Genomic DNA, 26,270 nt, shown 5'->3' with positions numbered 1-26,270 from the left:
CTGGGGGTAATTAACAAGGCCTACCCAAAAGGTTGTTTTAAAGATTAAATGAATTAGAAATAAAAAGCACTTAATTCAGTAAGTGGTACTGGAACAACTGAATATCTAGATGCAAAAGAATAAAGTTGTAGGCATGCCTCATCCCATACACAAAAATTAACTCAAAATGTAAGAGTTAAAATTATAAGACTCTTTGAAGATAACATGGGAGTAAATCTCTGTGACTTGGGCTAGGCAAAGATTTCTTAAATATGACCAAAAGCACAAGCAACAAAAGAAAAAAATAGATAGTTTGGACTTCATCAAAATTAAAAACAGTGTGTTTCAGAGGATACCACCAAGAAGGTAAAAAGACAGTCCACAGAATGGGAGAAAATATTTGCAAATCATATATCTGTTAAGAGACTTGTATCTGGGATATATAAAAAATTCTTACAACAAAAGTAAAAATACAATATATATAATATAATAATACTGAGACAAATAACCCAATTATAAAGTGGGTAAAGAATCTAAATAGACATTTCCAAAGATTTGTATATCTCCAAAGAAGATATACAAATGGTCAATAAGTACGTGAAAAGATGCTCAACATTAGCCATCAGGGAAATGCAAATCAAAACCACAATAAGACATCACTTCACACCCACTAGGATGGCTGTAATTAAAAAGACAGATAACAACAAATGTTGGTGAGGCTATGGAGAAATTGGGAATCCTCATTTATTGCCAGTGGGGATATAAAATAGTGCAGCCACTTTGGAATACAATCTGGCAGTTCCTGCAAGGTTAAATAGAGTTACCACATCACCCAGTAATTCCTGTCATAAGTATATACCTGAAAGAAATGAAAACATACGTCCACTCAAAAACTTGTTCAAGAATGTTCACAGTGGCAGTTTTCAGAATAGCCAAAAAGAGTGGAAGCAGCCCAAATGTCAATTAACTGATGAATGGATAAATATAAAGCAGTAAATCCATACAATGGAATATGAATCAGCCATGAAAAGGAATGCAGTACTGATACCTCCTGCAACATAAATGAACTTTGAAAACATTAAGTGCAAGAAGCTCATCATGAATGACCACATAGTATGTGCTTCCATTTATATGAAATGTCCAGAATAGGCAACTCTAGAGAAAGAAAGCAGATTTGCCTGGTGCTAGGAGGAAATTAAGGGGAGGATAGGGAGTGACTGCTAAAGGGTACAGGGCTTCTCTTGGAGTGATAAAAATGAGCGGGAATTTATTGTGTCAACAGTTACACATATCTGTAAATATACTAAAAACCACTGAACTGTACACTTTAAAAAGAGCAAATTACATGATATATAAGTTATACCTCAATAAATCTGCTATATTAGGAGGAAAAGCACTTAAAACAATGTCTGACGTAAGTGTTCCACACACATTTGCTGATTCTGTATATCAGTGGGATCAAAGCATCCCTTAGAGATTGTCTCCTCTAATCCCTTTATGTTACAAATGAAGCAGTGGAGGGCCACATGGCTGACTTATCCACTTTTACATGGCTAGTAGATAGGAGTCAATACTGAACCAGAAACTTTACCCAGTTTTAATCAGTTTGCTCTCTGGGACCCCAGAGTTCCCTTTCAATAATCTGAAAAACTGACCTTGGTTCAAAAGTCCCCTTGTCTGAGAAAACTCAAGCCAAATCAGTTCTCCTCCAAAGTTAAGACAGGATTTATGCTTTAAAAATAGAGATACGGTACTCTTTTGGGAAATAGCTAGCAAATTCTTGTAAGAAAGTCTACCCAAGGAGGGTGTGGGGAGGAAGGATAAGGTTTAAGTGAGTAAGTTTTAGTGTAATCACTTCTTAAAAATATTTTAAGGTTTTAAGGGAAAGGGAAACAGACAAGTCTCCAGACCTGTGGGTGGGATGGGTGTAGCAGACTTACAGCGAGGCTCACATGACTGTACTAAAAGGATTCTACTGCTTGATGCCAATTCACATCCTTAAAAGGCCAAAAAGAAAGAAATTAAACTCAGAAGGAACATTTCAAGACTGTGCTGTTATAAAACCATGGGCCACGTAACTGATAAATGATGACAGAGGGTGGGGAACAGAAAAGTGTCTTCTGAACTTGTCATCCCACACACAGAACAGCATCTCTCAAGAGAACTTCCATATCTTTCCATTTTCAGATCCTGGGAGGTGTGATGGTGGAAAGGCTAGATGGAGAAGCACAAAGAGCAGAGCAGAAAGAGGAAGATGAGATGATATAACCAGGATTCTCCCAGACCAGGCTGAAAGTTCGTCAAGAAGAGCTTCCATCCACGGGGATGAAAGAGTGAGGAAAAAACCAGGGATGCCAGGAACTGAACAAAGGCACAAAGGTAAACACCTACCGGCTACATTCTCCCTCCGCCCTATGGGAAGAAGCCTGTCACAAGAGCAAACTGGTCCCACCTCGGTCCCACTGGTTTCCTTGGCATACTTCATACATCCTCTGAACGGGCCCCAGTGAGCTCACTTACCCCATGAATGGCCCATGTATGCCTGCCCCACCACCCACCCAGGCTGCTGCTCCTACCTCCCTCCCTCCCTTGATATCTCCCAAATGATTTCTACTTTCCTTTCTAGAAACTAGAGAAATGAATAAAGGGTTTCAAAAGAAAAAAATTCAGAACATTAAAAATGACAGAATACGGGAATTGTCTATCACATTTAATTCATCCATTCATCAAATATTCACTGCATCTCAATTTTGTGCCAAGCACTAAGTTGGATACTGGGGGAAAAGTTAAAATGAAAGTGTCTTCTGGGAAGGATGAACTCTCAGTTTGGTAAGTGCTGTGCTAGAAGTATACAGGTTGCTGAAAGACTCTGAGGGTCTCTAATCCCCACAGGGGTAGGGAATACAGAAGGCATTTCAGTGAAACAGGTGCCTTTGACACATCATACGGCGTAAGTTCTATATAAAAAGGCAGGGTGGGTGGGGGAGGAAAGTGATAGAAAGCTGAGGAGTTAGCATGGGCAAAACCACCAAGCATGGGAGAACAGGAAAGACATTCAGGAACATCAAGTAAAACTGCGTTTAGGGCCCAAGTTAAAGGAGCTAAAATAATGTGCCCTGCAAAATGGCATGATAATTTCTGCATCTGTTCCAGAGGAAACCTGCCAGCATATGATTAGTATAACACCCAAGAGACCATCACATGCCTGTGCATATGAGAATGCAGGAGGGAATTATTTCTAAGAGTTGTTAAGCTCAAAAACAGCACAGTAGACACAAAAGCCACAAAATGTGCTTAAGCTTTATTTTAATGATACAGGGATATTACATATAATCAGCCTGTAAAGTACAGAGGTGGCTTATAAAGAAAAAACCTTCATTGTTTCGAGAGAACAGATCAGACAGCTTTTTATGAAGTTTTTAAAAATCATAAAGGAATAAGGAGGTATAGGAAAGAAAGAAAAAGGGAAAGTCCATCAAGGACTATCCAATCCAACTGGCAAGGCACAGCCACGAGATTCAGACAACCCACTGGTTTCTGATTATCTGTGCTACATTTTAGAATATCCACAAATACAAACCCAGTTTAACTTATTCTCTCCCCAGTAGTTGACCCTCATTCAAAAATACTGGGAATCAATGACTCAATAGTTTATTTTCTGTTTTGCTCTTCTGTTAAAATTATTCTGGCTGAGTGCCCCTCCTCAGACCTTCTGCTAAAATTTGCCTTAACGGTAGTTCGTGAAGGATCTGGATTATTAACAGCTGTTGATCTAAGGAGACGACGAAATACAGTTCCTTGGTTTGATTATATCAGTTCCCTCTTGAATATATTCTTTCCTTCTTCCCTCTTTGGAGAAACACTTCTTTCTTTGTCACACAAGATGAGTCATTTTTGCAGCTTTAATTCCCTTTCCATCAGTCTTAAAATAATACTAAAATCAACTCACAGTAACTACAGGGCCCTTCACAGGAAAAGAACTATATCTTAACTATTCAAATATAATCACTAACTTATGTGGGGTTCACTGACTTTCACAGTTGAAAAGGACTACAATTCTTTTTAGTCAGTATCACTGTAACCAAGTACAGACGAGAAGCCAAACTAAGTCCAGGATGCACAATACCAGGAAGAAAATGAGAAGACCAAAGCTATATTCTCAACACTATGATACTGAGTACGCGTGTACCTATTATATACCTGGCATGGTTTCTAGGTGCTTGGGGTACATCACCAAACAAAAACAGAGATCCTAGCTTTCTCTCTGGAGAGGGGAGGAGGCGACAGAATTTGGAAAAGACAGACAATAAACAATAGGCATAATGAAGTAAATTATATAGTGCAAATTATACAGTAAGAAGATGATAAGTGTTACAGAAAAAGAAAAGGAAAGGTAGACCAGGGCCAGTAATGGGGGGAAGGGAATGGTTACAATTTGAAATAGGGTGATCCAGGGAGGCCTCTGTTAGAAGTGGGAAAAAGTACTTGAAGTGAGGTGGGAAGCAGCAGCCCCTTGGGAATTGCAGAACACCTGGACAAAAGCTACTTTGCCTCCTGCTGACTTGGATTCCCCATGTTTAGAGCTGAAATAATGATTCCCTTCAAATAAGGGTGTTGTTTACATTGAGATACTGATTATTATTTTAAGCAGCGTTTCAGTCTATCGAATAGTGTGGCGGGCAATGGGGGAGAGGCAAGGAAAATGGTACTGCACTATGAAAAGAAAATCATCTCCAGGCACTATCTCCCTGTGTGGAAATAAAGTTAATACTTTCCAAATTTCACCTAGGACATAAAAACAATGAGCATAAAATCTGACACACTGTGTAAATACAGATTTATTCACTGTGTTACTGCATCAGCTGTTGTTTTGAATGCTTTTTTAATTTCCTTCTATACACTGTCCAAGCTGATGTCTTCTGTATCAGATCACGAGACCCCAAAAGGCAAGAACTTGTCTACTTAACTATTTTTAAAAGTCTGCATGATGCCATATACAGGCTGGTATGTAACAAATATTGTTTGATCTTAATTAGAAGTATCTCCTTTTCCTTACAACATGAACCTACATTTTTTTAACCCAAACACCTCTAAGCATTTAACAAAAAGTTCTGCACATTTTCAAAGCACCTTCGGGGCAGACAAGCAGTACAGTGTGATGCAACAAGATGTACAAAGCACAGGCTTTGGAAATAACCTGCCTAGGTTTCAGGACTCAGCCTAACCACATGTCAGCTGTGCAACTTGGGGTAAATCACTTAACATCGCCAAACTTGAGTTGCTTCACGTGGGAAAACTTGAAAAATAATACCTATCCCCAAGGTTTTTGTGTAATAGAGCTAATGGATGCAGAAGTACCTGGCACAGGGCCTGATTCATAAAAGGCATTAAATAAATGTCAGTTTACTCTTTGCCAAATCTCTGCCCCCACCTACTCTGCACCCCCATCCCAATCCCAAACACCACACACACACTTACTTCATCAGTATGTAAATAAATGTCTTGCTTTAAACTATAAGCAGAGTGTAAGAGACAGCCAAGATCTCCTGACTCTGTCCCACTAGCCCTGGCAGCCTCTCAGCTGTGGAATCCCTGGTTATTTCCTTTCTCAAGGAGGAGATACTATTCTGGTTTGACAGATCCTTTCCTGGACACACTCTCAGAATTCCCTAAGGTTCTTATCGTGGCTAGTGGATAACAATGCAGAGACTATGGGAGTGAATAATCACTCTCTCCCGGCTAAAAACTTCCTTTATTGACTCCTCTAACTTCCCGTTAGCACTGTGCTGCCAAATCAGCCTCCTGTTCTAGGCAACTATTAAAAGCAATGTTCTTGAAACTAAGAAATACATTTAGCCCTCAACAGTAAATTGCACTAACCTCAATTACTAGCCACTTAGGCTATTAGAATATTAGACTGTTAGAATATCTGCAAAGTTAAACTGTTCACATTTTCGTTTCCTTCTTTCAACCCTTAAAATGCAAATAAATATGGGAGTGAAGAAAGATATCTATTAGCTATTCCTTCTTGAGATAACGTGCATGACAGTAATATTAAGTAAATAAAAATGTATTTAGTGTCTAAAATGACAGCATTATCTATTCTTCACTGAAAGAGAAACTGAAAGCAATACAATCAGGTAGCTTGTTCTCGTGGCTTACAGTTAAATGGTATAGTTTTCTATTATGTGGCAGTGTCTTATCTTGCTGTATCCCAAGCACACAGCGTGATACCTAGGACATGTTGGCAGTCAATAAATTTTAACTGAATGAAATGAATAAATTATATCTGAGGACCAACATATGACCTTTAATCCTCAAAAGATAAAACACACAATCCCATTTTATATGAACCATAGCCACAACACCAGAATCTAAGATTCCCACTCTAAAAGAGTAACGAGAACAACTTCTTTTTGAGGTAATTCTGCTGACTTGGCACATTATTCCACCCACCCCACCACCCCCCGCCCCACAGTTTTCCTTCTTTTGTTTTTGTACCAAGGATATTTGTATAAAAACAGAATCTTTGTTGCTTAGTAATTCATCTGCTCCAGCTGCTTGTGTTCTGTTCCCAATCAAAGTTCTTGGTTTTCGGCCGCCCCATCATTTTTATAAGGAGTTTAGCGAACCGGCCAGGCTTGTTTCTTTTTCCATCCTACAGAACACCAGGCCCCAAGCCCCTATACACTGCTCGTCTTTTTTGCTTCTATCTTGGGGTTATGTGTGGTTGTGCTGTACATAATCTATCAGGGCTCATCAAAAAGTGCTCACTGATTAACAAAGCACCACCCTCCACCCCAGTTCTATAATTCTCCAGCTTCAAGTCTGGGGAGGGTTACCTCAAAGTCAGAGAGTCTACACAGAGAGGGTTCTGAAGACCAGAAGCCTAGGGAAAATCACAATAGGGTAGGTGGATGCAATCAGGTAGATAATAAAATAATCTATTATTTCATCAGAGGTAAAAGCATATGGGAAAAGTCGATCATCTATTGTTATTATCAGTTCAATTTAAAGCATTCTACTAATTACACATACGTATTTTTCAGTGTTGAATTCTCGCTACGTTCCTTTCCATTCCATAGGCTTATCTACCCTTTTCCCAGAGCTCTGTTTCTCTTATTTCTCACTGTTCCTCAAAAAAGGACAATAAACAATTTCCAAGCCACTCATCATCATAAACCTTGACATGTTAAATTACCCCCTGCTCAGTTTATGGATCACACTGGGCCCATAAAACTCCTCTCTCACCAGCAAACCACCCCACACAAAATTCTCACTTCCTCTTTTCCCTGCTGGGAAGGGTACTTCCTAAAGGAGCAATTGAGCCACACCCACCCACTTCCTTCTGTGCTGGATGTGCATCCCTCAACCCAGGACACTAGGGGGACTCCTTACCTGGAAGGCAGTTGCACTCAAATGTGAAGTCACCAGTCTGCCGGCACGTGCCTCCATTGACACAGGGGGAGGGTGCACAGGGCACATAGGGGCTGTCACAGTGCTGGCCTGTGAAGCCCTGGGGGCACTGGCACTGATAGGAACCCTGGGAGGTTGAGGCAGGTGCCACCATGCTGGCACTGTCCTGGAATGTCACACTCATTGACATCAGTCTCACACTTCTGCCCTGTGAAGCCTGCGAGGCATGTGCAGGAGAACTGGTTGGCCACAGTGGTACAGGTACTTCCATTTGCACAGGGATGAGACAGGCAGGCATCGGTCCATTGGCACAGTTTACCTAGAGGAAGGGTAATAGAACTCAGTACTGCCTACAGAAGTGGGAGTCAGCCCCATCCTCAACACCCCACAGCTCCCACCCAACAGTTGATAAAGGGAGTCGCTGCATGGAGAATCCCTAAACTCTTGGATTTTGCAGGAAGCCCATATCAGAGTCTCTTCAAGATCATCCAACAGGGGCACTCTCCAGGGCTCTCAGCTGAGACACAAAGATTTAGTGGAGCACATGGGTGGGGGAAGGACTGTAGGCAACACAGAAGGGTCTGGATGCATCTACTGTCTCACACCTCCTTGCATTTGCATAAGCTGTTCCTCTGTTTGGAAGGCCATCTTCCTTTTTGTTTACCTAGTGGGCTCACAGTTATCTTGACAACTCTACTCATAAGTCACCACTGCTGTGAAGTCATCCTTAATGCCCCCTCAGCTCCCCAAATCCCTGTCCCCTCTCTCTCTCATACGCACACACCTGCACATGTAAACACATACCCCAAGTTTGCTGTTTCTTTTTACTATATCACCTGTCTCACTAGCAAGGGTCAGATCCCTGTAGTAGGCTCTCAAATCATGTCTTTTAAATGAATAAAGTGCATTGGTATTTTCCACAATACACAATGACTAAACACACCGCTTAGATGACAGAAACAAGCCAATACTACTTCTGTCTCCCTTAAATACAACATACGTGCACATGTATTCTGGGAAACATTTTAATTGTGGTCTTGACAAAAATGCTGCTGGATGTGTTTGAAGAGAATGAAGAATCTCTGGCTCCTCATATATGAAAATAGCTAGAAGCTGTCATGAGAATAAAGATCTAGAAAGGTAATGATCACGGACTCGCTTAGGCAGCAAAGTACCAGAAAGAAGTGGAAAGAAAGTGCTGGATTCAAAGTATGACTCAAAGGAATCAAAGCAGATTCTCCAAGGTAGAAAGAGGAAAAAAAAAATACTCCCACGCTACCACTAAATTTGGTATTCACATGGCTTTTTGTTTTCATTAGTTTAAGCTTTGTTAAAAAATAAAAGTATGAGAACTGCCTGAATTGTTAATACTCCAATCGGTTGTCTAGGTAAATATCCAAATCTTTGACCCCCATAGAAAAGCAAATGAGAGTCATGACAGCTTCTTAAAAGGGAGAGAGAGGTGGCACATGAACACACAGAAGTGCTCTCTGTCTGTCAGGAAATATCAAATCAAAGGGGAAAGAGCAATAAAAATCTGGGCACAGCATATATATCTCAGGGTGCTAAGCAGAGAGGAAATGAAGGAACCAAAATTTTCCTTTCTATTTTTTCTTCATTCAACCAAGAAGTACTTACCCACAGTGGAGAACAGATAAAAATGGTTACTGCTGACAAGAGTCTATATCAGTGTTTGCCTACCACTGAAACAAAAAGGTCTCTGACCTTGGTTTCCCATACATGTTTTGTGCAGGAACTAACTTCCTGCCTCTGTTTCTTCATCTGTGAGTGGAGAGGAGCTCATAACGTCTGACTAGGTGGGCTACTGGGCTGTCACAAAACCGAACGGGTGAGCTTGACCTGCAGGGATCCCTAAAGTGACAGACAAAAGTGGCGGCTGTATAAAGATGACCAGAAGCCCAAAGAACACCAAGAAGAGATCCTTTTAACAGCAATGGAATATGCTTTAAGGATTTATTTCAGAGTAACATTTTAATTATGAAGAAAGCATTACTGCCATTTCCACTAGTTGGGATTAAAATGTTTTAAATGGATAAGCCCGCCCTTTGCTTGTGGAACAAAACAACTCAAAACTGACAATCAGGAAAAAGTTATTCTCTTAACCACCAGATCTCCTCAATGACTCACAGCATCAATGCTGTCACAGTCACAATGGAGATAATGGATCATCCTAACTATCTTCTACCTGTGCCAACACCTTTTAATGAAAAAAACAGTAGAATATTCCAGACTAAGTGATTCAGTCTAGTCTTCTGAGTATGTTTTCCATTTTTCATTTTATCTACAGAATTGCTGGTAGTGGTGAGGAGACAAAATGGTGAATAGTTCTTTTCTTATGTAACTTAATAAACACTTATGCTTCATTCTGAATAAAGCTCAGATCCACATTTGAAGAACCCATAATAGAGTCAGAGGAGAGACATGTAAAAATTAATTACAACAAAATGCGACAGATAAAATAATAGAACATAGAGACTAACTGCATAAAGGAATCATGAAAGGGTCACTAAGAGTTTACAATAACATTGGGCAATCACCAATTATAGAAAGGGGCATTCCAGGCAAAAGGGTGTGCAACAGCATGGAGGCAAGAGGAAGTATGACGTTTTCAGGAAATGATGAGAATGCTGGCGTCACTACAGCTAGACGCTTGCGAGGAGGTGAGGCTGTAAAGAAATTCAAGTCCTAGTGAATTTGTGAAGGGCTACAGAAGCCAAGTAAAACAGTTTGAAGTTTATTCTGCAGATGATGAAAACTCATTAGGCATTGTAAGCAGGCGAGTTTGTGAGCAGATTTGCACTTAGCATTAAAGGTAACGTGACAGGTAAACCAGATGGGGATAAAGGCAAGGACCCCCAGTCAGGAAACAATTGCAGGAGTCTAGGTGAGAGATGACACGGACCTCAGCTACAGAGCAGCAGAGGAAATGAAGAGGAGTAGGCAGGTGAGAGAGGCAATTCAGAGGTTAGAGTAGGTGACTGAGTCTAAGTAGGGTACTAGTAAGTGAGAAGTAATTTCTAGTGTGAAGTGTTTGGAGTGGACATTGGCACCAGTATTTATAACAACATGTTGAGTTTGAGGAACCTGCTGAATGTCCAAGGATGAGATGCAATGGATAGTTGGGAATATGAGCCTGAATGGCAGGGTGGGGATGGACTATGAGAGTCATCAGCAAAGAATACAGATGAAAGCTGAAGCAACTGGAGATCATGAGAGTCCCTGGGGAAAGCAGTGATATGGCTCAAAAGAAGGCTCAAAACAGAGTTCCAAAGAACACAAAAATTAAATGAATGAGGACAAGGTCAAGGTGATACAGAAGCAAAAGGCACAATCAGTTTATAAAACCAGAAAAGCGAGTGCCCTGAATGTCTGGGGAGAGAAGATTTCAAGGAATAAGTTATCAATAACAACTCTTCTTCTGGAGACAGTGAAGTAATTCTGATTCCTGATCCGAATACACAGACTTTAGGCAGTCAACTACTTCTGAGTATTTGACTCTTTTTTTTTTCTCTTTCTCCTCTTTCAAAAGGAAGTTAAGGATACTTGATTGGAACATTCCAGTCCCTTACCATAATGTTAAACATGTACCAGAGTTGGGGGACCCTAAAGAGCCAGATGACAGTATCTAGAAGATGCTAAACAGAAGTACCTGCTCGGAATAGGAAAGTAGGGGTCTGAGTCCCACTTTGTTACCTGTAAAGCCGACTTGGCAGGAGCACTCATAGGCATCCCGGCTAAGCACGTAACAGGTGCCTCCATTCAGGCAGGGCTGAGACACAAAGCAGGGGTGAGTGGTCGAGTACTGGCAGTCCTCGCCTGTGAACCCTGGGGCACATCGGCATGTGGCTTTCCCCAGCATAGCCTGGGCCACACATGTCCCACCATTCTGGCAGCGGTTCTTCTCACAAGGGTCTCGATGTTGACAATATTCTCCCAAGAAGCCCTCTGGACATCTGTGCGGAAAAGAGAGGAGTCCATGAAAACATCTGACTTCTCGTAAGTCCAAAAACTTACAGGATAGAGCAGCCTATTCAAGAAAACTAGATTGTGAATTGAGAAACCTGGAGGTACAACCCGTAAAACTGCCTTACTTTAGGAAAAGAGGTGCTTAGAGAACTTAACCACACAGTCCTATGCCTTCTTGCATCTTGCCAGGTGACAGAATACAGGTGGGTGATCCAGCAAGGTCTGCCATGGCCAGTCAGCATGACCTTGATTCAGAGGCAAAATACAACCATAGCCTTTTTCATGTATGTACAGGCTGATCTGGTGTAACAGCACCTTTTTGCACACTATTGTTGATCCTTGTCTTTAAATCATTATCTTTCTCATTTTGACTAAGCCATTTGATAGAATTAAGATTTTTACATCATAATGCATGGACTGACCCTGTTATCCTCTCCAATTTTAAAATATATAAAATATCATGTATTTTCTCTCAATTAACCACTGAGAAATAGTAAGTTCTTCTTTTCTCGTTTCCACTGGGACATCAGTTGGCCTATATCTAAATTTCTGGGTTATGTTCAAGGGGCTGAAACTGTAATAAAGAAAAACGAGGTATAGGAATAGGGAAAGGATCAAAGGGGCTTTTCAGAAACTGAAATCTGTTAAGATATTAGTAGCAGGAAGCTTTTCTAAACAAAAAGAAAAGCAAAGAATATAATTAAAATAACATAAAAAATATCTAAGGTGCCATACAAGCACCAAAGCAAAAAAGGAAAGCAATTCAAGAATAATATTCTATAACATTTTCCACGTGTGTGTTGAGGAATCTTTTTATATGCTACCTATTGATGCGTAAGATATATAATCATCCCAAACTGCGTGTAATATTCTCTAAACAGCATAAAAAGGCATGGAAAGTCTCCATTTTCATAATGAAGAGGTTGTTTAAATAGGACCTTTAAGAAGCATTTAAAAGGAACACAAAGTCTTTGATTCTAACTATAAATTTTGCCATTTGGCTGTCGCCCCATATATTTGGTTCAACCTATTTCTCCATTTCACTTTTTGGAGGATAGAAAACTAAATCTACAAGGCTGTTTCACCATCACCTCAAAGATAACACATTTCAACCAAACTCTAAATCATCTCCCTCAAAACCAAGTCCTATCATGTATTCCTATAATACCCAATCACTGTGTCCTGACTCTCCCAATCACCCAGACTTGAAGCACTGGGGCCCTGTTTCACTCCTTCCCGTCTTGGCCAATCATATCCAAGGTGTTTCGTTAGCCATCAGTTGACCAGGTGAAATCTTTGGAGATTTTCTTTTCTCAAAATCTTCTCATAATTTTGAGAAAAGAAGGAGGACTAGATCTTCGGGAACTAAGAACATGCCCAGAAGAATTACGCAGTAGCTAAAATGGCTGGAGGAGGAAACAGAGCTGGAAGGGCCTCTGGCTGGTAATGGATGGAACCCCGCACAGCCTTGTACTTTCCCAGAGCTGTGCACAGTAAGCAAGGCAGAGCCAGGAACAGCTAGATCTCTGAGCATCTTGATGAGCACATGAAGCTACAGAATGAAAGGCAGTGAGGAGAGGGCACAGCAATGAGACCAAAGACTGACTGAAGTTTCCTCATACGGTCAGAAGGTCCATGTGGAGTCCTGGTGCTATGACTTTGGACAAGTTACTTAACACCACTATCAGTTCTCTCACTTTAAAAATAGTTAATAAAGCTACCTACATCATGAGGCTGTTGTAAGAACTGAACAAAATCAAGTATGTGAAACCTTATAAATACTTAAAAGTTTTGCAAATGAAGAACTTTTCTTTTCCTCTTTGTACTTACTGAGGGAAAATATGATGCTTTATTCAAATCACAGCTTGATTTGATAATAGAATAGGACATTTTCTAATTATTTTTTAAGTAAAGGAGCAAAAATTGCATGTAGCATAGCTAAAATGAACCCCAAGCTATATTATTAAAAGCATTTATAGCTTATTCAAGAAATCTGTTATGGATGATGTTAAAAACTGAAATACAATTCTCATTCACAGGGACAGTCCTCTGGGCATTAAGCCTGCCTGACAACTCTTGATTCTCCCATATGGGAACTATTTACCTTGTAAATAATGGCAAACTTTTAAACCTGGGTGGGCTTCGCCCAGCTTTGCTACCATGACCACCTCCCCAACACTATCACGTGACATCTGCTCAGAGAATGCAAACTCACTTAAATACCAGCATCATAAACATGTAATGAAAACATAAGGTTCCCAGGAAAACAAAAATGAAACAATATGGAAGATTCTGGAGCCAAGCAAAAGTATTACTGAATTATCTGTTAGCAGGGTTTAATCTACATTGTTGCTCACTACCAAGTATATAAGAGTAAGTTTCAACTAAGATACTAAGAAACCAGTAAAAGTAGAGGTTGGCAAACTACATCTTGTGGGTCTACTCTGGCCCACTGCCTGTTTTTGTATGGCCTGAGAGCTGAGAATGGTTTTTACATTTTTAAATGGTTGGGAGAAAAAATCAAAAGAACAATAATATTTCATTTGAAATGTTTGAAAATTATGTAAAATGCAAATTTCAATCTCCATACATAAAGTCTTGTTGGAACACAACCATACTCATCCATGCAGGGATTGTCTATGGCTACTCTTGTACTACAATAACAGAGTTGAGTAGTTGTAAGGCAACCACATGGCTCGCTAAAGTATTTTCTATCTGGTGCTTTACCGAAAAAGTTTGCCAACTCCTGAGTAAGACAATATATGAAGCCTAATTCTATAAATAGCATCCAACATGCTTATCAATGATGCTGTTGATGACGAAGAAGAATGTTCTCATATCAGTTTCCACAAAGAACATTACACTCGTTCATTCATGCAACATTTACCAAGTACCTATTAAGTGCCAGGCATGGTTCTAGTGCTAGGGAAATCCTTGAACTCATGGAGTTTAAATTCTAGTAGAAGAAGACAAAAAACAAAACTAATAGGTAAAATATATAATAAATTTGTTAGGCAGAGTTAAGTGCTATGAGTAACAGTGAAACAGGTAAGGGCCATAGGAAGAGAATGCATTGGTAATACTGGGTTGGATAAGTGAGGTATTTCAGTAATAAACAGGAAAATCAGAGAAGGCCTCGCTGAGAAGGCATGTTTGAGTCAAGTCCTGAATGAGGTGAGGGACCCATGCAGGTAGCTAGGGAAAGCATGTTCAAGACAGAAAGAACAGCAAATGCAAAGGCCCTTAAACTGGGAACAGTCCTGGCATGTTTGAGGAATAGCAAGGAAAACTCTTTGGCTCTACCGTAAGGGATTAAGAAAAAGAGTGCCAGGAAACCGATGAGAGATGTAACCGGGAGGCAGATCATGAAGAGCCTTTAGGCCACTGTAAAGGATTCAGGGTTTTACTCTAAGTGAGATAATACTTAGATATGATGTACAACTGATTTATTCTTCTAAAGCCCACATACAGAACCACATCCTAGTTTTACATGAAACTAGAGCCATTGTTGGTATAATAATAAAGTCTTAATTTCTTATTTAAAATGTTCTAGCATTATAGACTGTTTATTCCTTTACCTTAAAACATATACAAGTCTTTTTTAACCTACATTTTTCACTAAGCCCCAATTCCCTTGTCAAATTCTTCTTCCTTCACAACCAAACTTCTATAATGGTAGCCTAATTTCAGATACTTTTCCTTTCTGTTCCATCTTCTTACTTGTCCCTTTGCAACAAAACTTTCGTTCTAATTATCGCCCAGAATCTATGTCCTAAGAGCAACGACTTACCCCTTATCAAGTTCAGTGATCTCATCTGAGATTTTATCACAAGGAAATTCTCTTTATGGAAGGTATTGCTGGCCACGCCTTCCATCACTTTCATCATTTTACATTTGGCTTCTATGACTCCCTCTGTCTATCTCAAAGCTCTAGAAATTTTTAGTCTAGATTACTGATTCCTCTACTTCTTCTTCCCCATCAACTACAGCCACCTTAAAGGGAAGTCTGGGCTGCACTGCTCTTTTCTCTCTTATGCATGTTATTTTTGTTGCTGTTCATTTCATTCTAAACAACCACCTTCAGCTCCAGTTCCATATGTTCGGTTTACTAAAAGTCATCTCCTTACCCTAATATATCCTGCCAATACTTGAAACTAAATATTTTTAAAGTAGGATCACTTTTCCATGAAACTTTAATGCATCCATTTTTCTAAGGCTTCCATTCACAATCTCAAAAGTCACTTTTGGTTAATCTTTTTACATTATCTATAACTTATTAACATATTCTGACAAGTCTTGCTAACCGAGTTCCCGCAGTACTTATCATTAATATTCACTGTTTCCTTTCTGAGAAAAAGTCTAATCATCTTAAAAGCCTCAGGCCAGACATCTTGTTACTGGCTTTTCCCCCACTTCTATCCATCCTTGGAAACCTGGGATTCAAGGCACCCTAAGGTAACTTCTACCCAAAAAATAATTCTTTCTAAAATATCCCTAAAAGTTAATCACCAGTCTCTACTTGAATAAAAGCAGTTAAGCATGGTGTCTGAGAAACAGAATTCAATAAATACTTGAAGTCTTTATTGTTCCTGTACTAAGGGTACAGACACTAGAACCAGATCACCTGGATTTCAATCTCATTTACTCTACGAGTGATCTTGAGCAAGTTACTAGACCGCCTTGTTGCAAAATAGATTTAATAACAATGTCTACCTTGTAGGGTTTTAAATAACTGTAAAGCACTTAGAACAGTATCTAGTAAACACAGCAAAAGCCATGCACTTGTTCAGTAAAATAAAGGTACTGGCTCACTACTTTTGCAACAGAACTGTCTTCAGTGTAGGTGGATCCCATTGTCACAAACTCTTTCTTTCTGATGTCTTAAAATTCTGCCTTCCCTCCTAGGTATATACCCAAGATGGCTGAAAACATAAGTCCACACAAAAATTTGTAAAGAATACTTGTAGCAGTATTATTCACAATAACAAAAAGTGGAAGCAACCCAAATGCCCATAAGCTGATGAATGGATAAAGTGTGGTGTATTCATACAATGAAATATTATTTGCCATAAAAGAAGGAATGAAGATCTGACACATGCTATGACATGGATGAACCTTGAAAACGTCATGTTCAGTGAAAGCAGCTAGAGACAAAAGGCCACATATTGTATAATTTTGTTTTTGTGAAATGTCAAGAACAGGCAAATCCATAGAGACAGAAAGTAGGTTAGTGTTGTCAGGGGCGGGGAAGAGGGGAACTGGAGAGTGACTACTAAGGAGTAGAGAGTTTCTTTGAAAGGTAATGAAAATGTTTTAAAATTAGAAAATGTTGATGGTTATACTTAACTCTGAATACACCTGGAAACTATGTCCTAAGAGCAATGCATTGTGTAGCTACAATTTTCTGGAAAAGTCGATCTTTTAGACATTGTTTTTCAGGTCTGAAAAAAACCACTGAATTGTACACTTTAAAAGAGTGAATTTAATAGTATGTGAATCATATCTTATTTAAAAAAAATAATTCTGCCTCTCTACAATTTCTGCCTGCAGGCTATGCCTGTCTTCTAGAACAAAAAGGAACAAGCCTTCTGCTTCTCTCACATGTGACCCTTCAAAAATTTGAAGATAGCTATGTTGACTCTGTTTTCTTTTTTTCCAGGGTTCAATGCTTTGGACTATTCCAGACTTCCTCACCATTTCAGTGGCTCTCTCACGCTTAAGATAACAATGGTAATAATAATGACAGTGACCAACATTTTCGAAGCATTTACTGTGTGTTACGTATTTGCTAAGCGTTTTACAGCCATTATCTCTTTTATTAGTCCCTGTAACAGTATGTTACCCTATGATCTCAATTCTGAATATGAGGACCTTAAAGCTTAGAAAGATGATTTCACAGCTAGCAGACGTCAAAGGCAGGACACAAATCTAGGTTTAACTCCAGAGTCCATGTACTTCAAAACTGGACTATCTTGCCTACCTTCAACAAGGTGCTCCTAGTTCATCCAAAACTTCTTTTAAAAGGTAGGGCCCAAAATGGAAGAAAAAAAAAAAACAACACGTAGCATATATGTTCTTACCAGCACAGTGCTGAGCTAGACCATCACCTCCTGTGTGCCAGACACTGTTGTTTCTACTGCTGCAGCCCAAACCTACATTTACTTTTCTAGAAGTCACAAAATACTCCTATGTACTACCAAACACACAGTCGTTGAAAAGCCCATTTCCCCCCCACATGAATTACTTTTATGCCCTATTTCTCCCGTCCTGTATTTGTACGTGTTCATCGAACCCAGTAATTGGAACTGTCATTTCTTTCTTTCATGCTGAATCTTTACCCCAAGTTTCTTTGATTGAGATAACTTTTACACTTTATTCATCTAATCACATAATTTCATCCCTGTACCAAACCTCAGAAGCCAGCTGGTCTGAACCCTATTACACTGATAAGGACACCAAAGCTAACGGATCTGCCCCAAGTTTGTTGTCTGTAAATCTAGAAATTTCCCCAGTTTTGCGTCATCTACAAATGTATCTCTAGATTCTTCATGAAAACATATAATAGCACTTAGCTGAAAGTATTCTACAAAGTCTTTCCCCAAGACTGGCACCTATTCAGTCAGCTCTATCATCTTAATTACACCAGCATCCTATCCACACCTTTCCATAAGGAAAGCCAGAAAATTGCTCACTGAAACTAAGCACACCACTTAAAGAATAATACTCCTCAAGAATAATTTTAGTCATGTCACTTCTCTGCTTGGAAACTAGCTTTACTGCTCAGCCCTTCAAATCCAAGTTCCTTAGAATCTGTCTGCCTCACTCCTACCAAATGTCTTACTCCCTAGTAACCCATAACTTAAACACTCAAGATTATTTCCACACTCTCTACTGTTTCCTATGTAAAAATCTTCTTTCTAATTTCCAGTAAGAAATATCACACTTTCCCATCTGATACGTGTCTGAGTTATTTTTCCTTTTTCTATCCTGGCTTCAAAGATCTGCTTAAAGCTTTCTCCAAACCATCTCACCCATCTCTGATCTAACAGTAGTTACATTCTATGTTATACATTACATTATTTCTATCAATATGACTCTTCTTCATTTAAGCCACTGTTATGTCCTTCCTGTGCCTCTCTCAAACTCCCAGTTGATTTTGTGTGTGTGGGTGGGTGGGTAAGGGCGTGTCTAGAGACCCTGGTGCAGGTGCCTTGAATACCTTGAACTCCTATGTACCACTAAGTACTTCATTCCAAACCAGGTTAAATGTCACATGATGGATAAAGTCAGTCTCTCAAACCAAACCTGTTACAAAATACCTTACCAACCCCACACTGTGCTCTGCCTGGTAGAACAAAGGCCAAGGTCACCATAAGAAACATACTGAGGTACAAGATTATCCCTCACACCCCGGAGGCTAAGCAGAATTATGGACATGGGAAGAAAAGGGAGAGGCGGGGAAGTGAGGCAGCCAAAAGTAAAGGACCCCTGTTTCCTAAGGCAGGAGACCTTTCAACTTTGCAAATCTCTGTTCAACTGTAATACAAGTATACCGTACACCCTGTGAGTCTGAGTAGGAATTAAGACTCTGCTGAAAACAAGAGCTTAAATAGGTCTCTTCTTGAGATGGCTTGAGTTGATTTTATCATCCAAGTTCCCTTACAAATCTACAGATCTATAATGTCACCTCAGAACAATTTTTAGGAAATAGCCCACATCTTGAACTGAAGGTTTATGTAAAAAAATTTCTAAAAAATAACCGAATAAATCTAACACTTGGCCTTTTGCTCCCCAACTATATAAACGCCCTCCTCCCGGGACGGAATTTATCACTCATCTAAGCAGTTCTCTCAGTGACTTCCTCCTAGTCTCTCCCCTTCTCTGGCTGCGGATCTCTGAGAGAACAGAGTTCACAAAGGAGGCTGCGAGTACAGGGAAACTGGGGAGGGGAGGGGGGGCTTCTTCCCTGTAAACTAGTTTCATAAACTAACCTGAATACTTATCAGCTCCATCACAGATATATTCATGCCTTTTTCTGAAAAAGTCCGCCATTTCTGACATGAAGAGGTCCCCTCTCATTGTTCCTGCGCGCACACACACACACACACACACACACAGAGGGAGTGGGGTAAAGGGGAGGGAAGGAGGGAAGAAAAGAGGGAGAAACAAGGGATCCCTCCTAATGGAACTGGAACACATTCCAACTGAAAGGTTGCCCATACAGTCCCCCCTCAATAAAGCAGATGAAAACCAGACCCCAACTCTCACATGTCACCAGCAGCCTGAATTCGTTTACATGTAGCCACTGTACAGATTTCAACAGAGCGGGGATGTGAACAGCAATTCCAATCTATCTGGCAATGGCTGCAGTTCGGGGTCCGTCTCCCTAGTAATACAGGACAGAAAAACTTGTTCTTTCAAGTTTCCTAAGTGAATAGCCACTCGTCTAGAGAAAAGCTTAAAACACTGTAGCAGCTTGTGTCAGCTCCAAGATGACTGAAGTCTGAGCAGGAAATAAGCCCCTTTTCCAAATAAAAGCCAGTGTTCTCCCTCCCTTGTTTTCTCCACCGAATGTTCTGTATCAGCAGGGTGAGCCCAAATGGCATCCAGGGCTTTGCTGCAGCTCTGCCTTTAGTTTTTTGTTTTTGGGGTTTTTTTTTTTTTTTTTTTTTCCGTAAGGATTTGGTCATTAAAAAAATAAAACCACAAAGCAAAACTCCACCACATACAAGAAGTAGAAAAAGAGAGGCGTGCTTTACAAAACATCTATTTCAAAATCATGATTTTTTAAAAACTATACAGAATGTGGAACGGAGGGGAAAAAAATGTCTCATGTGGGTTGCATCGGCCCTGCAGCTGCTCCTCATTAAAGCTCCTCTTTACTCCCTCTGGGCTGGCTTCCAGCAGAAAATTCTTTAAACAGAACTCTGCTTTCAACCCACTTTCTTCTTGCTCTGGGCCTCTCGGCCCCCCAATCCGCAGTGGCAGCCTGCCCTAGTTGAGCTCTGAAGCGGGGGAGCTGTCGTTAAGGTAAATGAGGTAAGGGCAGAGGGAAAAAAAAAAACAAAACCCAGAAACCAAATTAAGCATTGGTCAGTAACAAAGGTCTGCAGTTTGAAAAGGCCCCAAATCAGTCTGTTCTTTCCTGTGACCATAATGCCAGCTTAGTTTCCTGCCCCCTCCCCCAGCCCCCGTTAAAGTAGATAAAAATAATTGCTAACAGCCAAGGCTAACTGTAACCAGTTAAAGTTCCTATGTAACATGTAATTCCCAAGGCTCTGGCTTACAAACTTCTAATGCCCCAGAGCCTACAGAATCAAGTCCAAACTCTTCAGTTGGCCTTCAAGAGGCGCAACCTACTTGTCCGACCTCATCGTCCCCCTCCTCCTGGTACCCCCAATCTGATATCTCATCACTGTTAACTTTTTAATTCTGTAACTCTGTGTAAAGGTAACTAACTGGGTTATGCTAACTACTGAATTTGTTTTTTAAAAAAAGTACAGGAATACTTCTTGTTAACTTCCTGGTAAAGTGGAGACGAAAAGGGAAGAGCTCTGTCATGTTGACTTCTTGCCATTCCCATTGTCACCTCCCCTCACCCAAAAAAGAAAGAAAAAAAAAAAAAGGAAACATTATGGCTTAGTCAGCAAGAATTAAAAACAAAAAGAACTGAAAAAATGTATTCACGTATAGTGTTAGGGCCCAGTGCTGGGCTGTTTGTGGTAAAACACACTTTCTAGGGCTTTGCTGGTTTGATGTAAAGGAAACAAAGACAAATATACAATTTCTCTCTCTCTCTCTCTCACTCACACACACACACACACAACTTTTTCCTTTTTTTACCACAACTCATAAACAAAGACTACCAAATACTGCAGGACAGCCCATTTTTCTACTATGTAAATTCAGCTTCCTGAACAGAACATTTCTGCTTTTCTTGTAGAAGTATTTCAGAAAATGTTAATCTTGGTTCCCACATTAGGCTGAATGCTTCCAAATTAAAAGTTTCCCACAGGAAAAGAATTTCACGGGGAATTGTGAGGCTGGGAATTATCTGCTGAAATGCCACCTCACTTGGTTTCCATGTGTTCAGGTTTTTCACCACCCCCCTCATCTGAATAAAGCAGTAAACACACACTGATTTTAATAAATACAAACCAAAAAGAAGCTGCAGCTTTAAAGCTGTTAATTCACAGCATTGTTCATCTTCATCTGAGACTATGAAATCAGTAACCACTGCAATGGGAACCCATGCTTTATTTACACAAGAATTTGCAAACACCCTTATCTTCCAATTTATAGTCTGGGCTCATTTATCAGAACTCAAAAGCTGAACTGAGAGCCTCGCCTCTTCAATCATCACTTGAAAGATTGGGCAAGGGCACACAAACAGCGTTGAAAGGCTTGTGTTGCTCCTATAACGGAAGGTGGCCTTTCCTCTGTCTTGGAGCACACAATCGGTACCTTACCATATTTCACTGCACTGGACCCTGAGAAAATGTCTACTTGTGATTAAAACATGGCATGCATATTCTAAACATATATGAGTTTACAAAGAGCATTCTTCACAATAATAGGAAAAATGAATGAGTTAAGCCAGTTGTCCCCAAGCGACGCACTATACAGTTACTGCATGGAGTCTGCAAATGCTAATTAAACACTCTCTAGACTACTAAATAATGTCCTATCTATATTTAAATGGACTGTAAATGCTGTTATAATTATTAAAACATAAAGGTTTATAAAAGTTATTGCATTCTTAGTAGATTTTGACATTATGCCTTGTATTCAAACAAGAGACTGAGAAATGCTTTCATCTCAAGATCGTCTCCCCCTTACACCTTACACTCTTGCTAGGCTCAACTTCTTTCGGCTCCTGTGCCTCCAGACCTTTTGTACATGCTGTTCACTCAGCGCAACACACTTTTCCCCACTCTTTTCTCATAGTTAAGTCCTAAAATTCCTTTAAGCTTCAGCTCAAATTTTATTTCCTTTAAGAAATAAGCACGACACCCAGCTGTATAATTCTGCAACCCTAATATATATCATTCATTATCCCATTATTATGATTATTTGTCTTCCCCAACAGACTAAGAATTGTTCCTCACCATACTCCCAGTGCCTAAGACAATAACTGGCATATAGATGGCATGCGACTATTCAATGCTCATATTCTTAACAGGGCAAAATGCAAGCGTGCATGGAATCTTCACACCCTAAAGACTCTTTAAATATACTCAAAGTTTGGGAACCACTAGGTTGAGCTATTTACCCAAAGGATTAGCAACACTAATTAAGATTCCTGATATATGGAAGACTTCTTAACCTTCACTTTCCCCTGAATCAAAGTGGGCCAGCCAAGCTATATGGAGTAGATTTTTGAAATCATATTTCCCCCCAAAGTATGAACTTACATACACACATATATACACACACATACACACACAGATACACTGACTGCATTTTCTTTTATACATCTATTAATCTTTTACTAATTTTTGATAAAACATTCATTACATGAACCACCAGGATCCTGAATGACAGAACTTCCTACAAAGTGGCCTCAGTGGCATGAACTGCTAAATTCTTTAGAGACTGAGCAGTAAAAAGTAACAAAATTTCAGAGAAAAAAAATTGTGTGTGGGTGCTAGCTTTCTGTTCTCCAACATAAGGAGATAACCACCTGTAAAGTTCTGAAGTCCAAGAAATATCTGAAACCAGAAAGCACAAAAAGCTTATGGTTTGATCAGAAAGGATTCCTAGTTCAAAAATAATCATACCCAAATCATATCAAACCGAACCTGAATGTGAGAGTAGGCTGAAGAAAAGTCTGAATTTCTTCAAACTTTAAGAGGGTAAAAAAAATCTTTCTTTGTAGATTGTGAATAAACTATTCTCCAAAAAAAGTAATAATCAAATGTACACATATGCAAAACCATTGAATCAATAATTGAAAAATATGATTGCAAAATTCACTGAAACAGTACAAAATCCCGTATATGGCCTTAATTCGAATCACAGATAATTAAGAGTGGACTTCATGGGAAATAAATAACAGTGTCTTGAACGCTATTTCAAGACAAAAACCACTAGTTCCCATAAGAGACAGGACCAAGGGGTAAAACACTGGTTCTTGGGGGGTAAAAAAAAACTTAGATATTACAATGGTTTGTGGCCTTCCAAAGGGCCACAGCAGCTACACAGATACACAATATACCTATAGTATTAAAATTGCATGGGTTTAGGGAAAAAACTCTAAAACGGCTCCTTTTGGGCAAGAGGTGATAGTGATAAAAAAAAATTTTTGAGAAACACTGAGATAGCATATACAAATAAAGTAATTTTTAGCCTAGTATTTGGCACTCATGACACTCATAAATGTTGGTTGAATTAAATAGAAAAGCTTCCTATAAATGCTGCCTGTATTAGTATACATTCAAACTCAACTCAGCTTTGGAAATTCCTTCACCTACACCTGATCTACTGTATGAAATCAAAGTCTATATTTCCATAGGGACAAAGTGAAAATCCTACAAAGCTAAACGGTGATCTAATGAGAAAATTTATCTAACATACATCCAGATACCATACAGATTACTTCTTTTGAAAGTCCCCAAGGCTATCATCATTTTATGTACTCTTGCCTTCTTTTAACAAAAACAGCAAAACCCACAAACCCCCATCATGTGGACGATGCCTACAATGCATGTGAAGAGTCTTAGCCTACTGGTGCCTGTACTTAGAAGCATGCTCTATCATCAGTGACACAACTGGGACTGGATTTGGTTTGTTTATCTGTTGTCCTCTAGATTATAAGCTTTTGAGAACAAACAATTATTAAAATCATCACCATCACAATAATCACCCAAAAAACTTTTCCACACAAAGGATAACTTTCACAAAGTCAATGATATCTTACAACATTTATTACTTTCATGGCAATATGAGAACAGCTATTGTCAAAGAAAAAAATGTAATATTTTTATTTATATTATTGATGATGCTCATTAATTTAACAGGATCTCGGCTTTGGTGCAGATCTCCAGTATAGATCATCTCAACTAGAAAAGTGGCATCAACCAAAAATGGATACAAGAAGATCAGATAAAATTCTTTGTTCTAACTTCAGCAACATCTGCTTCGAGAATTTGTTCTGTATATTAAAAAAAAAAATCTTGCCACAGAGAATGGTTCTTCCAGTCTACATCGTGTACCCTGGAAGGACATGAAGCGTTTCAAGTGGCTATTATGCTCTAAGGTAAAGGTCAGCAAATATTGCTCTGGGCAAAATCCACGGGCCACCTGTTTTTGTACCTCCAGCCCAGGAGCTAAAACTGGCTTTAACCTTTTTCAAATGGTTACATTTTAAAGGGGCATATAAACCTACATCATATCCTCAGTATGCTTCTTGACCAGCAAAGCCGAAAACATTTAGCATCTGGCACTTTAAGAAAAATTTTGCTGATCTCTGCTCTAAGACCAGGACAACATTATAGTATATGTAGGCTAAAAACACCTTCAAAATATGTGCTTACCATTTAGGTAACTTCTTTTGTTTTCTAGATGTCAGGCCACTTTAGGAGCACTTGTTACAGATAAACTATTTTTAATTTCAGAAAGTCAATCCAGTGGTCAAAGGATCATCATTGTTAATTGCCATACCACTGCATAATTAGAACCAAAGATAATAAAAATAATGGACATCATGGAAAAAAAATTATGGTGTATGACCCTAATGTGATGACTCAAGACAAAAACCACTACTTCCCTTAAAATATAGGACCATGGCCCAAACGGTTTAAAAGAAACTTAGACATTACAATGATTTGTGGCCTTCCAAATCAGAGAAACTGAGTATCAAACAAGAATCTTGAAAGTAATGCACTCAAGTTCATACAAAGTGAAAATCAATGCATCCTGAGAAGCATTCCACTCACTAAACAAAATCAGGGCAAAGCCACACCTGATGTGGCTACATCCTCCTGCACCATTCTGCTTAAAAAACCCATGTCCAGTGAGTGATAGGTGAGATGTACTTTGGCCATACTTACAGATAGAAAGATAGATAGATAGATAGACAGAATGACAGACAGACAGACAGGTATGTAGTTATGAGTTTGTTTTTTATATGAATAAGAATAAAAATATAATTAGTATATTGTTTTACAAAAATCTTACCCAAGACTTTAGCATGTTCCCAGATCTTTCTGATAGAGTGGCTCCCCGCAGACCCTTCCTCTTCATCAGCCCTGGCTCTGCCACTGGATATTAATCCTGAACAAGCCACTTTACCTCTCTGAGCCTCAGATTCCTCATGTATTAAGATGCTAGGCCAAATAATCTCTAATATTCCCCTTAACTCTAAAATTGTATGACTGAATTAGGTATGTTCCACTGCCCCTTGGATTTTAATATCCTTAAAGAGGATTAAAGACCCCCACAGGAGGAACTCAAAAGAATTCCCACATTGTTTTGTCTCATGGAATGTTAAAAAATAAAAATGTATAGCTGAAGTTAAAATTCTTGGTCTTTCAAACTGCTTCATAAAAGCCCTAAATTGTTGGGGGTTTTTCATTATGCTTTTCTCTCTTCCTCTTTTCTCCTCTTCTCTCTGTATATTCACCCTGAACATCAGTTCCTTGAAAGTTAGCACCAAGAATGAAAAGAAACAGTGTGAATCTTTAGATCACCTAACAGGGTGTGAGAAACATCTTTTAGTCCCAGTCTACTTTCTAATCAGTTATGTAATGCAGGCTAAGTCACTTGGCCATATTAAGCCTTGGGCTCCTCACATACCAAACAAGATGACTGGGAAAGGTGCTCGTCAAAATCCCTTCAACCTCCTAAGTATGATGACAATTCCGACTTTTGAAGTCCCTCAGCAATAC

General features: G+C 39.4%; 1 protein-coding gene across 1 annotated transcript in view; it reads right to left on the bottom strand.

The window, feature by feature from the left end:
* NOTCH2 (notch receptor 2) overlaps positions 1 to 26,270 on the bottom strand; it is a 153,542-nt gene that overhangs the window by 70,373 nt on the left and 56,899 nt on the right. The window contains 3 exon segments of the mRNA XM_032486927.1: positions 7,378 to 7,522; positions 7,524 to 7,714; positions 11,110 to 11,369. Of these exon segments, the coding sequence (XP_032342818.1) occupies positions 7,378 to 7,522; positions 7,524 to 7,714; positions 11,110 to 11,369 (596 nt within the window).

The sequence above is a fragment of the Camelus ferus genome, chromosome 9, assembly GCF_009834535.1.
Source record: "Camelus ferus isolate YT-003-E chromosome 9, BCGSAC_Cfer_1.0, whole genome shotgun sequence".
Taxonomy (NCBI): domain Eukaryota; kingdom Metazoa; phylum Chordata; class Mammalia; order Artiodactyla; family Camelidae; genus Camelus; species Camelus ferus.
This window is presented reverse-complemented; position numbering and strand designations above follow the sequence as displayed.